At 39.8% G+C, this 15,184-nt stretch overlaps 1 protein-coding gene across 2 annotated transcripts in view; it reads right to left on the bottom strand.

The window, feature by feature from the left end:
* cfap91 (cilia and flagella associated protein 91) overlaps positions 1–15,184 on the bottom strand; it is an 85,137-nt gene that overhangs the window by 33,117 nt on the left and 36,836 nt on the right. For both annotated transcript variants that reach the window (XM_059968455.1, XM_059968456.1), the window contains 6 exons: positions 13,110–13,285; positions 11,786–11,963; positions 9,165–9,322; positions 8,172–8,354; positions 5,677–5,816; positions 84–200 (listed from right to left, as the gene is read on the bottom strand). In XM_059968455.1, coding sequence (XP_059824438.1) covers positions 84–200; positions 5,677–5,816; positions 8,172–8,354; positions 9,165–9,322; positions 11,786–11,963; positions 13,110–13,285 — 952 coding nt within the window. The remainder of the gene's footprint in view (positions 1–83; positions 201–5,676; positions 5,817–8,171; positions 8,355–9,164; positions 9,323–11,785; positions 11,964–13,109; positions 13,286–15,184) is intronic.

Below are 15,184 nucleotides of genomic sequence, written 5' to 3'. Positions count from 1 at the left end.
ATTTTCATTTTAAGGATGAACTATCTTGGAAAATAAATTGTTGAAAAAATATTTTTTCCTTTGAAGAGTAGCTTTGTCCTTACCTCAGGTGGTGGTTCAACTGTCGGTGTTGGAGGACGAGGAACTGGTTTAATAATCTTGTACAAAAAGCGGAGAGGCTTTTCTTGCTTTTCTCCTTTAAATTTTGCATCCTTTATGGCCTGAGTTTTACAGATAAAGATGTTGCTAGTTTACTTCCCACTGTTTTTAAGTATTCAAGTTATGATTAAGTTCACCATCAGTAAATCATACAATACTCTATCAGTGCAAAATATACTTCTTACATCTAGCTCATTAAAAACAATAATATTTTCACAACAATGTTCTCAAAGTTAGTAGAAAGGCATGTGCTGGAAGGAGGGGTAAGGAAGAGAGAAAAGAGAAGATAACAGTAATAGTAAACATAGATGGAACAATCTTCATCAAGATGGTTCACTGAAGCGCTGCTGCTTGGGGAAGTGAGGAAGAGGTAATCATGCTCAGATGATGATTGTGGCAGGGGTGAAGAATGCCAGTATTGTTCACTGGGATCAAACTTCTCTGTAAGCAGTGAGCTAAAGCGAGAATGTTGCTCAGTGAAGTAAACAAAAATGGTTGGATGGGAAATGCATGAGTTTGGTGTGTGGAAGGGGGCAGCAGGGAGGGGTAGTGAGGAACCAAACTGAAAACAAACTCAATATTGCGAGCAATGACGGGGAAGAAGCAAACTACTTCCTAAATGTGATAGTTCAACCTTTGCTATAATTTTACTGATTGGTGCCATGAGTTTAATTAATTTATGGGAAAAATATATTCCATCAAAGAATGGAGTAAGCTATTCACAGCTTTCCACACCTTGAAATAATATTATAATTGGTGTAAAGTAGGTTGAATGTCTTATTATGAAAAAAACACAAAATTTTGCTTTTTTTCATTTATTGTTTTTCAATTATGTGGCCTCACTAATTTTTATCATTTAGTTATCCTCTCTTTCTTGAAATTCCAAATGCCATTTGACCTCTCTAGTGGACTTCCAGTTTCCAACCACAAATTCTCTGTTACTGAACTTCTCTCCCAAAATGGCAAGCCTAACAGGCAACATCAGATTAAGCAATTATACTATAATGGCTGCAATAACCAGCCTAGTAATTATTTTGCCATAAAATAAATTTAACAAGCAGTGTCGGAGATTTGTGCTGCCTTCTCCCATTCTTACTCAAATCTCATTTTCTACCATGCACTTCAAGAAAGAGTTAGTGTTTCTTTAGGAATGCCTAGTGCCTTGATTTCTCCATTACAGGACATTCAGTTAGTTATCTAATGAACAGATCCCATATTCTAATGCCATCAAGGATAATTTAATTTAAAAGAGAGGTCAGCATTGTCTTAATCTCACTTTATAGTTCCATGGTTATCTTCAGCTGGGAGCAAGTTCCCAGATTTCACAATGACTCAAATACCTCAGTTGACGAAGTCATGATTACCAGGCAGATACCAAAAAATTTCATCATAACAAAGTAGAATGAGCAGGAACTAGGCAGAGTGAAAGATAACAAGATTGTACCATTGTAGATATGGTGCTAGTTTGGCTAAGTAATATTTGACAATATCAGCACTGCAATATGTCCATGTTCACCAGAGGTTCAGTCTGACAACAGATACATAAGTGCATGTATGTTTTGCACATAAGAGAGCACACACACATACAAGTTATGTGTCCCTCCCTCTATCTCGCATACTCATGATTGCAAGAACACAAACAGAACTCCACCAAGTCAAAAATCTCTTGTCAATACATTACAATTATTTCTCTTCTTTCTGCACAATAATGTTTTAAGAATTGGTTACCTGACTCAAACTGTTGGGTGCCCTTTCGAGACACAATTTCTTAATTAGCCTTAATGTCAGAACCAAACCATTTCTGGTGACCAAGAGCCAATAACTTATGAAAAAAAGCTTTTTGGTACTCATGTTCAGCATTGTTACTGTTCTAATTCAGTGGTGCTGGTAAACTTCCCAGCTGATCTGCAAATGACTCCCAAGCGAAGGCAAAAGGATTTGATTTTTGCTTCAGGTGTAAATGGAGCACATTGGGGCATAGAGCTTTCTAATCCAGGCCTGAGAGTTAGCCACAGAGCTTTCTAATCCAGGCCTGAGAGTTAGCCACACAGCTTTCTAATCCAGGCCTGAGAGTTAGTCACAGTGCTTTCTAATCCAGGCCTGAGAGTTAGTCACAGAGCTTTCTAATCCAGGCCTGAGAGTTAGTCACAGAGCTTTCTAATCCAGGCCTGAGAGTTAGTCACAGAGCTTTCTAATCCAGGCCTGAGAGTTAGTCACAGTGCTTTCTAATCCAGGCCTGAGAGTTAGTCACAGAGCTTTCTAATCCAGGCCTGAGAGTTAGTCACAGTGCTTTCTAATCCAGGCCTGAGAGTTAGCCACAGAGCTTTCTAATCCAGGCCTGAGAGTTAGCCACAGAGCCTTCTAATCCAGGCCTGAGAGTTAGCCACAGAGCTTTCTAATCCAGGCCTGAGAGTTAGTCACAGTGCTTTCTAATCCAGGCCTGAGAGTTAACCACAGAGCTTTCTAATCCAGGCCTGAGAGTTAACCACAAGGCTTTCTAATCCAGGCCTGAGAGTTAGTCACAGTGCTTTTTAATCCAGGCCTGAGAGTTAGCCACAGAGTTCTAATCCAAGCCTGAGAGTTAGTCACAGTGCTTTCTAATCCAGGCCTGAGAGTTAGTCACAGAGCTTTCTAATCCAGGTCTGAGAGTTAGTCACAGTGCTTTTTAATCCAGGCCTGAGAGTTAGTCACAGAGCTTTCTAATCCAGGCCTGAGAGTTAGTCACACAGCTTTCTAATCCAGGCCTGAGAGTTAGTCACAGTGCTTTCTAATCCAGGCCTGAGAGTTAGCCACAGTGCTTTCTAATCCAGGCCTGAGAGTTAGCCACAGTGCTTTCTAATCCAGGCCTGAGAGTTAGTCACGGAGTTTTCTAATCCAGGCCTGAGAGTTAGTCACGGAGTTTTCTAATCCAGGCCTGAGAGTTAGTCACAGTGCTTTCTAATCCAGGCCTGAGAGTTAGTCACAGAGCTTTCTAATCCAGGCCTGAGAGTTAGCCACAGTGCTTTCTAATCCAGGCCTGAGAGTTAGCCACAGTGCTATCTAATCCAGGCCTGAGAGTTAGCCACAGTGCTTTCTAATCCAGGCCTGAGAGTTAGTCACAGTGCTTTCTAATCCAGGCCTGAGAGTTAGCCACAGTGCTTTCTAATCCAGGCCTGAGAGTTAGTCACAGTGCTTTTTAATCCAGGCCTGAGAGTTAGTCACAGAGCTTTCTAATCCAGGCCTGAGAGTTAGTCACAGTGCTTTCTAATCCAGGCCTGAGAGTTAACCACAGAGCTTTCTAATCCAGGCCTGAGAGTTAACCACAAGGCTTTCTAATCCAGGCCTGAGAGTTAGTCACAGTGCTTTTTAATCCAGGCCTGAGAGTTAGCCACAGAGTTCTAATCCAAGCCTGAGAGTTAGTCACAGTGCTTTCTAATCCAGGCCTGAGAGTTAGTCACAGAGCTTTCTAATCCAGGTCTGAGAGTTAGTCACAGTGCTTTTTAATCCAGGCCTGAGAGTTAGTCACAGTGCTTTTTAATCCAGGCCTGAGAGTTAGTCACAGAGCTTTCTAATCCAGGCCTGAGAGTTAGTCACACAGCTTTCTAATCCAGGCCTGAGAGTTAGTCACAGTGCTTTCTAATCCAGGCCTGAGAGTTAGCCACAGTGCTTTCTAATCCAGGCCTGAGAGTTAGCCACAGTGCTTTCTAATCCAGGCCTGAGAGTTAGTCACGGAGTTTTCTAATCCAGGCCTGAGAGTTAGTCACGGAGTTTTCTAATCCAGGCCTGAGAGTTAGTCACAGTGCTTTCTAATCCAGGCCTGAGAGTTAGTCACAGAGCTTTCTAATCCAGGCCTGAGAGTTAGCCACAGTGCTTTCTAATCCAGGCCTGAGAGTTAGCCACAGTGCTATCTAATCCAGGCCTGAGAGTTAGCCACAGTGCTTTCTAATCCAGGCCTGAGAGTTAGTCACAGTGCTTTCTAATCCAGGCCTGAGAGTTAGCCACAGTGCTTTCTAATCCAGGCCTGAGAGTTAGTCACAGTGCTTTTTAATCCAGGCCTGAGAGTTAGTCACAGAGCTTTCTAATCCAGGCCTGAGAGTTAGTCACAGTGCTTTTTAATCCAGGCCTGAGAGTTAGACACAGAGCTTTCTAATCCAGGCCTGAGAGTTAGTCACAGAGCTTTCTAATCCAGGCCTGAGAGTTAGTTACAGTGCTTTCTAATCCAGGCCTGAGAGTTAGCCACAGTGCTTTCTAATCCAGGCCTGAGAGTTAGTCACAGTGCTTTCTAATCCAGGCCTGAGAGTTAGCCACAGTGCTTTCTAATCCAGGCCTGAGAGTTAGCCACAGTGCTTTCTAATCCAGGCCTGAGAGTTAGTCACAGTGCTTTCTAATCCAGGCCTGAGAGTTAGCCACAGTGCTTTCTAATCCAGGCCTGAGAGTTAGTCACGGAGTTTTCTAATCCAGGCCTGAGAGTTAGTCACAGTGCTTTCTAATCCAGGCCTGAGAGTTAGTCACAGAGCTTTCTAATCCAGGCCTGAGAGTTAGCCACAGTGCTTTCTAATCCAGGCCTGAGAGTTAGCCACAGTGCTATCTAATCCAGGCCTGAGAGTTAGCCACAGTGCTTTCTAATCCAGGCCTGAGAGTTAGTCACAGTGCTTTCTAATCCAGGCCTGAGAGTTAGCCACAGTGCTTTCTAATCCAGGCCTGAGAGTTAGTCACAGTGCTTTTTAATCCAGGCCTGAGAGTTAGTCACAGAGCTTTCTAATCCAGGCCTGAGAGTTAGTCACAGTGCTTTTTAATCCAGGCCTGAGAGTTAGACACAGAGCTTTCTAATCCAGGCCTGAGAGTTAGTCACAGAGCTTTCTAATCCAGGCCTGAGAGTTAGTTACAGTGCTTTCTAATCCAGGCCTGAGAGTTAGCCACAGTGCTTTCTAATCCAGGCCTGAGAGTTAGTCACAGTGCTTTCTAATCCAGGCCTGAGAGTTAGCCACAGTGCTTTCTAATCCAGGCCTGAGAGTTAGCCACAGTGCTTTCTAATCCAGGCCTGAGAGTTAGTCACAGTGCTTTCTAATCCAGGCCTGAGAGTTAGCCACAGTGCTTTCTAATCCAGGCCTGAGAGTTAGCCACAGTGCTTTCTAATCCAGGCCTGAGAGTTAGTCACAGAGCTTTTTAATCCAGGCCTGAGAGTTAGCCACAGTGCTTTCTAATCCAGGCCTGAGAGTTAGCCACAGTGCTTTCTAATCCAGGCCCGAGAGTTAGCCACAGTGCTTTCTATTCCAAAAGTGTGTGTGGCACTTTCAGTGGGTAAGAGTTACAAACATCTACTGATGTCTACGTGAACTAGTTTATCACATGCATGAAAGTCATAGTAAGAATCTTGAATGCAGTGTGAAATAATTGTTTTGCTGGGCTACAATGAAGATCATTGTAGAAGAAAGAAGTAAATGCTATATAACAAAAATCCATAATTGAATGCTTGTATATGAATTCCTCAAAACTTATAAAACTAATTTACAAAATCAGGGTTGATCCCCCACACTTGCATCTTTTCACCAACTGTACCTTATGAAGCTTAGCCAATTCCATTTCCTTGCGAGCAGAATACTTCAAGAAGCCATCCTTTGTTGTAAGTTTTGGTCTCTGAATTCGTATACGTGGTTGAGTAACAAAATCAGGCAGCGACTCCTCCAAATCTAGCAGACCTAAAGCATTTTTTAAAATGTGCAATACAGGCCTGCAGTAGCTTGAAACCATTAATAAACAATAAATTTCCCTTTCAATTATTTTAAATGGAGCTTAAGCATACACATTTTCTTTTTTTGTGCATTTTGTAATTTGGCTTGTAGAACGTGTGGATATCCTTTAACTTTGCAGTGAAGTTATCAGGTCACTGAGATCTTTCACATCCATATTGCAGGCACACACAGGATTTGTTACTAAACTGAATGTGAATGCTTAGGATGTGATTTGCTGTGTTTTGTTCCTTTCCCCTTCCTTAATTAATTTTAATACTGGGAGATTGGCGATGTACAGCTTTCCAATATGCACCCATGCACATGCCGGTAGTTTTGCCAGTATCTGCAAACTAGATAATGATAATCTGTATGTATTTGAAAATACCATCAGGATGCCACATATAAAGGCTAGTAAAACTGTTCTGGGGCTTGGGCAGCATAAGTATGTGGTTGAATGGAAATACTATAAAGTAAAATCAACTAATTTAAATAAATAACATGGCACCACTGCTTATATTAAACATCTGTCAAAGTTATCCCTATCTGAGATATAATGGTTGGTGTGGCTGGCTGAACAGATAATATTTCAAAAAGCTGGATGAACTGACCATCCCTGTAGTTGTACTCCTATGAATATAAACACTTAACACAGAGCTGGCATTCCAACAGTTTCAAAGACATCCCTTAAATGATAGTACGGAGTCAGATGTACACTGTGGCATTCACTATTTCAGAAATTTCACAGTGACACAGGATTCTTGCATGATTGTAGCATGTAAAAACATTCTCTTATCTGCCAGTTTGGGCAATTTTCATCTGGAATAATAGGTGGCTGGAATGGCTTAAATACCCTACTAACACCAAACACTGACCTGATTAAACCGTTAAGAGGCTGCTTAAATATACAAACTTGTCCTTAAAGCCCAGCTATAAACCTGTTCAAACAGGCAGAGTGTGATTCACAGATTTGCTGTCTTATTTGTACCAGGCAGTTACCAACCTACACTAGGTTCTTAAACGGAAAAATCAGAAAACAGTGTTGTTATATTCTGTTTTATTTTTGGACTACGTCCAGTTTAAAAAGCACAGCCTGTCATTAGCGTATATGAAGCTGCTCCTGAGTAACTTCTGACCCAGTCCCAAACTTGATCTTTCAACCAGCCTTAGCATGGGAGCCTATCAATTTCTATCCTCTCACTAAAACAATCTGCAGTGAAAGGTCTATTTGGTACCTATGTACCAGAATCAACCAAGTCAAATATAAACTAAAAAAAATGACTCAAGTCTCACAGTATAATTGCTAAAAATTATAGTCTGCCCAAATGCAGTGCACCAAATCATTTGGTTGTGCGTCACTATGGCGAACTTTACTGTTGCCTGGGGGCTGCTGCTGAATAGGTATTACACACTTTTTCATCAATGAAAATGTGTCACTCAGGAATGGAAACATCCGGGAAGATGAGAATTATATGCTGAATTTGGGGCTAGTGCTGTGTCAGGTAGTCGAATGGGTAAGCTGCTGCAGTATGGAGTGCGCAGGGATTTGCATTGATAGGTGATTATGAAACAGAATCAGCTTCAAGGTCTTGGATCAGGCAAAGGTTGTGGGGGAGGGGCTGTGTTGTTAATGAGTAGTGATGCTGAGAGAGATGAAGATCAAGGCCACCATTAGGAAGTAGGTTAAGGGTCAGTATATACATTGATGGGTAAGGGGTTGGTTTGAATGGCCTTGGGTCAGTATTGAAGTGGTGGTGAGGAAATCATCTAATTTCATGAACCATTAAATGTTATTTTTTATGAAAATGGTGGTCTTAATTGCAAAGGGGTTAAAATTTAATAAAGTGATGGACAGCCATCTCAAAAGTTTTAACTAGCAAACTCACAAAAGAAGACAAACAAAAATTTAGCAGAAAATATAGTTTAAATTTCTCCAGCAAATATTGTACTAAAATATTTATTACATAATTTATTTTTTCATGAGTTGAGGCATTTTCAATATAAAAAAATCAGTTACTTTTCTTTTGGATTAGGGTTTGACAGGAGATGGAGAAAGGCACGTAAATGAAATACAGATCAATCAGGATTTGATTCAAATAGCTAAATGGGATAGTGCTGTTCCAATTTAAATTGTTTAATTAACTGGTGCTGCCTGACCCACTGGTTACTTCGTTTGTTTCTTATATTTTAAATAAAAAATGTCTTTCTTCAGATTTTCTTTTGTATTTTTGTAAAATGAATGTATAAAGTTTCCCTTTCAGATATTTTGATGAACTAGAATCCAAAAGTTATACACACGTATACATTACTATAGCACTAACTTACCATCATATGTGGATAGAAAATGGCTTTTCACAACAAATCGCTCTGAGTTCTGGTCTGGAAACTGACCAATCCGAGAAATAGGTGCATAAACCTCTGAACCATAATTAGCATAGTCCTTTATGAGGCTACGCCGTTCAAGCGTCCCTTCCACATTTTTTCTCCTAGCTGTTAATTTTCTTATTTCTAGAAAAAAAAACAAAATATTAAAACTGAACACGATACACATTTTCCTATAATTTAAAATTTGATTGTTGGTAATGGGCTATTAAGAGATAAGCTCAACATTTCTCATGTTAAAGCCAAAATCACTGAATTTATCAGCCCATTTGTGTTTAACAAATAATTTACTGTATAGGTCAGGCTATAATAATTTACTGTGGAAGAAAAGGGTTAATTTTGCAAGAATGAGGCCCTGTATCAGAAATTCTGACCTGAAAACTACTATGAATTTTTATCTTTCATAATTCTCAAGAAGGGTCTTGCACAATAGCTCAATTTCTCACCCACAGATGCTACCTGACCTGCTGAACTTTCCAGCATTTTCTGAGACTGAGTGTAGAGCTGTTAAGATCTGAGATTTGGCTCACATTTTCTATTCTTCAAGAAAACAACCTATCAAAAAACATAAGCAAACTTGGAAGGCAGAAAATTCTTGAATTATATAGCTAATCCATTGATGTACCAATCTGAAATATTAATTATTTCTCTCTCTACAGAAACCTCTTGACCCTTCCAGCATAAGCCGGAAATACTATCAAACAACCCTTCTAGAATGATTATACACATCTATATGATAGATTATAGAATGTAGACTCATAAGTTACATAACATGACTAACTAATGATGACGTTATATATAATGCTAGATAGGGATATTAGAATAGCAATGTAATCCAGCAAAATGGGAATCGACATAGCTAAGAACTCTGTCACGATATGTTTTTCTCATCATTCCTCACATACTGTTAAACTGTGAACCAAATAAAAGTGTGACCTTTGATGTGCTCCAGTCTTATCTTCTTAATAGTTGCTGATTTCTTCTGTTGCTGTTTGCTCCACTGAATATCAATCCGTTTCACATTCACTTCCTGTTGCTTTGCTTCACGTTGGTTTAACAAGCTCTTCAGAACATCTAATCGAATTTCTTGAAGCCTCAAGAAGTAGTAAAATATAAATTTTGTAAAAATCATATTGCAAGCGTACCTTTTTAATCTCAGAAAATTACTGCAATATATTAGATAGACGGTATAGGAACAGGCTACAAAGTCAAACATGCTACATTTTTCTTTTCGAATACATTTCCAACTCCTCTTTGAAAGGTATTTCCACTGCCTTTTTAGGTAACAAATTCCATATTGAATAAGCCTCTGCACATAAACATACCTTACCTTGCGTATCTTTTACATAATTACCATAATTCTGTATCTGTTAATTACAAATCCCTTGCCAATGAATGAGATGTTTTGGTGTATTCCATAGACAGCATATTATGCTCCTTCAATAAATTCTATGTTACAATATTTTATCCTTCTCTCATTCCAGTGAAGCACTTTATTGTATCACTGTGCTTTGCTTTTGGAACATTCCTCCAATATCTCACGGAGCTGATGTGCTATCTAACATAGCAATGAATCATTTAAATCAACACAATTGCAGTTCTTCAAAACAAAATGTTCCTGGTTTAAAAAAAATCAAAGCATTTAACAAACATAAAGCTAATTTCACAAGAGCTTAAGAACATAAGAAATAGGAGTAGGAGTAGGCCATCTAGCCCATCGAGCCCGTTCCGCCATTCGATAAGATCATGGCTGGTTTGACAATGGACTCATTTCCATCTACCTGCCTTTTCCCCATAACCTTTAATTCCTCTGCTATGCAAAAATCTGTCCAACCTTGTCTCAGTAAATAGATTTACTGAGGTAGCCTCCAAAAAAAAAATCAAAACACACAGCCAAAGGACAGCCCTTAGATAAGACAGGCAATGGGAAAGGGTGCAAGAAGACCTGTATTGGAAACATGCCTCCTGATGGGATGGAATTGAGGGCAAAAGGAGGAACCTCTAATACTGGACTATTTTTCAGATATTGGGTAAGTGTTAGTATTATTAACTGCAATGAAATAGTTCTCTAAGGGGATCAAAACAAACTAATATAATTGCATTGTGAATATACAAACAAAAATTAATGTAAAGTAAAAGACATATCACAGATACTTAAATATTGAAGAAAAGGATGAAGGTGAATGTAGGGAACTTAGAGGTTAAGGAAATACAAAAGGCAAAGCAAAGTTACAAAATCAACTTATTAAAACTTAAGCTTTTCAAGTAAACACAAATGACAAAATTAAGGAAAGGATAAGTTCTTTAAAAGAACTGTTAATTACAAATATATGGCACTTCAAAGCAGCAGGTGCCAAAGTCATTATGAAAGAAATGCTGACACTGAGCCACACTATGAGGTGTTAGGGCAGATGATTAGTCAAAAAGAAAAGGTGATAAGTAGATTCTTAAAACTACAAAAGGAATTTAGGCAGGTAGGGAATTTCACAACAAGGATAAGCAAGTAAACACACTCACAGAGAAATTGCAGAGTTCTTTGCGGAACCAGAGGGAAGAGACGCAGCGAGTAGAAGGGGCAAAGGGGAGCTAGAATGGGGAAAGAAGAAAGGGAGAGAGGAGAAATTACAAGAGAGAAACCAATGTTCATGCCACCAGGCTGGATGTTATCCAGATGGAATTTGAGATGTTGCTTCATTGTGACAGTACAGGAGGCCATGGGCCAATATATTGGAATAAGAATGAAAAGCTGAACTGAAACAGAAAATCCCGTTTGCGATGAAATGAGCAAATTCTGCTCAGCAAAGCGGTTGGCCACTATACATCAGGTCTCACTAAAGTAGAGGTGGTCAGACCCAAAATAAATGTTGCAAAGTAGGAGATGTGGTAGTTAACGTGCTTTCAGTAAAGTCCTATAAACAGTAATGAAATGCTGTAAGTAGACAACCATTTTCAAATATTCAACATGCACAAAAGCTGGATGAACTCTGCAGGTCGGGCAGCATCCGTTGAAATGAACAGTCAACAGTTCGGGCTGAGACCCTTCGTCAGGATGGAAACGTTGGCTGTTCATTTCAACAGATGCTGCCTGACCTGCTGAGTTCATCCAGCTTTTGTGCATGTTGATTTGACCACAGCATCTGCAGTGTACTTTGTGTTTATTTTTAAATATTGTCTGTAGGATAAGCACTGGGCAAAACAGCAAGAGAATTCCCTGGTTCTATTCAGAATTATATTGTGAAACTGTTTGTGCCCTCCTGAGATGCCAGACAAAACGCAAGACAAATGACTGTCCACGTCTCCTTCAATAACGGACTGAGGTAATAATCTACGTTAAATTCAGTTAGGATCTTCTAAACCCAAGTTGCTATAGCCTTTTATCTATAGTTTTATCCCAATTAAAATACATTGTTACCTGTCTATTGTATTGTGCTCAGCTGAACAATTTTTAAAAAAACAAATCTAAGGTAAAACTGCTTTTTTTTTAACATACACAATTTGCTCATTCGAATGAAATTCTCCCAGAGTGTTTAATTTTAACATGGAGTTTTAATGCCTACTTTTCAATTTCTTGCTCCCGGAATGCCCACTCATTTCTCTCAATCTCCTCCATCATCTTCTTCCTTTTCTCAAGTTGCCAGCGATCATTCAGTGAAGGTAGAGAAGCTTCCCAAGCCCGCTTTTCTCGTGCACGTTCTATCATTTCCACTTCCGCTAAACCTGCTGGTAAACCTCGACCTCCAGTCACATGGAAGAAATGGAATATTTAAGGAATTGAGATAGTGTCTGGAATGTGCGTTAAGAAGAATTCAGTTTTGTTTTGCATTCCAATGGTGTCGCTGTGCCTGCAAACCAGATGAAGGCTCAACATAGCGCTGACAGGCCTACAACGAGACCATTAAAGTATCTCATTGGCACATGGCTTGATGCAATGGCTGCCTTTAAGAGCTGAAATTTAAGTTTTACAAGGTTACTTTATCTGTATATACATTTTAGCTTAGATATTTTCTCAGGAGAAGAAACAATTTAGGAGATTTACAAGGATGTTGCCTGGATTGGGGAGCATGCCTTATGAGAATAGGTTGAGTGAACTCGGCCTTTTCTCCTTGGAGTGACAGAGAATGAGAGCTGACCTGATAGAGGTGTATAAGATGTTGAGAGGCATTGATCATGTGGATAGTCAGAGGCTTTTTCCCAGGGCTGAAATGGTTGCCACAAGAGGACACAGGTTTAAGGTGCTGGGGAGTAGGTACAGAGATGTAAGTTTTTTTACGCAGAGAGTGGTGAGTGCGTGGAATGGGCTGCTGGCAACGGTGGTGGAGGCGGATACAATAGGGTCTTTTAAGAGACTTTTGGATAGGTACATGGAGCTTAGTAAAATAGAGGGCTATGGGTAAGCCTAGTAATTTCTAAGGTAGGGACATGTTCCTGTATTATATAACCGTATAACAATTACAGCATGGAAAGACGCCATCTAGGCCCTTCTAGTCCATGCCGAACGCTTACTCTCACCTAGTCCCACTGGCCCGCACTCAGCCCATAACCCTCCATTCCTTTCCTGTCCATATACCTATCCAATTTTACTTTACATGACAATACCTAACCTGCCTCTACCACTTCTACTGGAAGCTCGTTCCACACAGCTACCATTCTCTGAGTAAAGAAGTTCCCCCTCGTGTTACCCTTAAACTTTTGCCCCCTAACTCTCAACTCATGTCCTCTTGTGTTGTAGGTTTTCTATATTTCTATTTTTATTAATTTTATTTTAATTGCAAGTCAAAGTAGAGCATGGAGTACTCCAAAATTGATCAATTTTGAGCATTCCTTAAGTGTCATTAGATCAATAACTTACTAAATATTCTTCCACGTTTACATACGACTCACCAAATTTCAATGCAGCAAGTGTGAGAAGCTCAGGAGCTGATCCAGGACGCACAACATATTCTGGAGAGTATGGGTCAGTTTGTGTTTCGCTTTCCCTGTAATCTGTCTGCACCCCTACTGTCTGCCTGGATGGAGTCCGAAAATCAAAATCCTCATCATTTGTCAGAGTGTCATCCCTGAAATAAATTGTCACAGAATAAATTTTGGAATAGAAATACAAAAGGAAGCAAAATTACCTCAAGAATTTTAATTTTATTAAGGCATGTAAATAAATCCAAGATAAAACCATGTTTTACAGTGGCTGTTTAGATGTAAATAGCTTGGGTAAGTTTTTCCACAATCCAACAAAAGCAGGAACCATTCACAGCTTCAAGCTATTCAAAATAAGTTTGGGAAGATATTTATGCTGAATCATAGCAGCCATTTACTTGTAAACTGTAACTAAATAAATGATCAGATAAGAATTTATATTTAAACCATAAGTAATATTAGCTAATATAAACTTCAAGCAGGATATAGAAATAACTCCCTTCTCAGCTTTGAACAGCCTCTCAGTTTGACTTTGACTAAAAGGGCTTTAAACCTTCTGGTTTAAGATGCTGCTGCAGAAGTTGGGTGACAGGTGGCTCATAAAGCAAGAAATATGACTAAATACTTTATTAATAACACTTGCTCTTTGGTAAATTGTGGTAAACTATCACTGCAAACAATGAAGAGGCAAGTGAAGGACAGGGTGACTCAAAGGTCGAGGCTTGCGGGTGCAATACAAAGTCGGAGCACGGCATATTCAAGCAGAAGTGGTTGGAACAAGATCGAGGCATATTCGAGATGGAATTGGAGACGTAGATGGAGTTGGATTGAACGAACTGGTGACCAGTCAGAGCGGAGGAGTTTTGGATCCCAGCCACCTAAACTGGAAGCAAAGTTGGATCAATCTAAGCACCAGAGAGAGTAGGGCCAATTGCGCATGCTCTTCCGTTATGCTTACTCCTCTCTCAGTGAGATTGAGAGAGATTTGCCCCACTGTGTGATGAACTGAGGCTGAGGCTCAGATACTCCGGGCTTGAGATCTATGGATTCAATTTCATTCCAAATGCTGTTGCCTGCTTTTATTGTTTGTGCGATTTATTGTTGTTTCTCTTTCTCTCCTTCTCTCTCTCCTCCCTCTCCCCCCAACCACCCCACCCCATCTCAAACAATCACGACCCCAGAAAACTGGTCCTCCTATTTTTAGCACATGCAAGCTCAATGTGCCTCGTGAGTTGTATTTCTCTGCAACATGTGTTACTCCCACAGGATTCATCTTTTCTCCAGTGTAAGTTCTTAGTTGGATATCTGTAGGCTTCAGTTTAGTATCTTTGAAATGCCACGCAAACTCATTTTGTGGAATTACTGAAAGAGCTGAGCAAGTATCCAATATTTTAATGAATTTGCCATTCACTTCTGGTGCATGCCATATTGCTGATTTCTTGTTAGCTTTCACATAGTAAATCTCAAGGCAACCTAATCCTGTGTCATTCTCATCATTATCAGGTTTTTCATCAACAGCATGCAGATTAGTGCTCTTGTTGAAACTGCAACTTGACTTTTAAAATGTTTTTCTCTTCCTTGTACAGTCATTTATTTTTGTTTTCTGTCTGATATGCTCTTTATGTGTGCCTTTGTTGCATTTTCTGCAAGTTTTGCCTTGAAACCTGCATTGGTCTGGTGCATGCCCTGCCACAATGGTGACACAATCTGTTTAACAAGGCAGGTTTCTGTTGATATGCTACAATTTTGTTCACACTACTTTCATGCTGACTGGAACATGATTGCATCACTGTCTGCCTTTTCCATTGATACAGCGATTTCAATTGCTCGTTTAAATTGCATAATGTGCTTCAGTTAAGATCCGATTTTGAATACTTTCTTGTAAGACTCCATGAACTAAACAATCTCTCAGAGCATCATTAGGTCCATCACTGAACTGAATGCTCAGGCAATACCTACAATTCAACAACATATGCTGAACTGGATTCTCCTTCCTTTTGCTTCTGCCTATGAAACTCAAACTCAAACAATGGTTTCGGTTCTAA

The sequence above is a fragment of the Hypanus sabinus genome, chromosome 4 (genome assembly GCF_030144855.1).
Source record: "Hypanus sabinus isolate sHypSab1 chromosome 4, sHypSab1.hap1, whole genome shotgun sequence".
In the NCBI taxonomy this organism is placed as follows: domain Eukaryota; kingdom Metazoa; phylum Chordata; class Chondrichthyes; order Myliobatiformes; family Dasyatidae; genus Hypanus; species Hypanus sabinus.
This window is presented reverse-complemented; position numbering and strand designations above follow the sequence as displayed.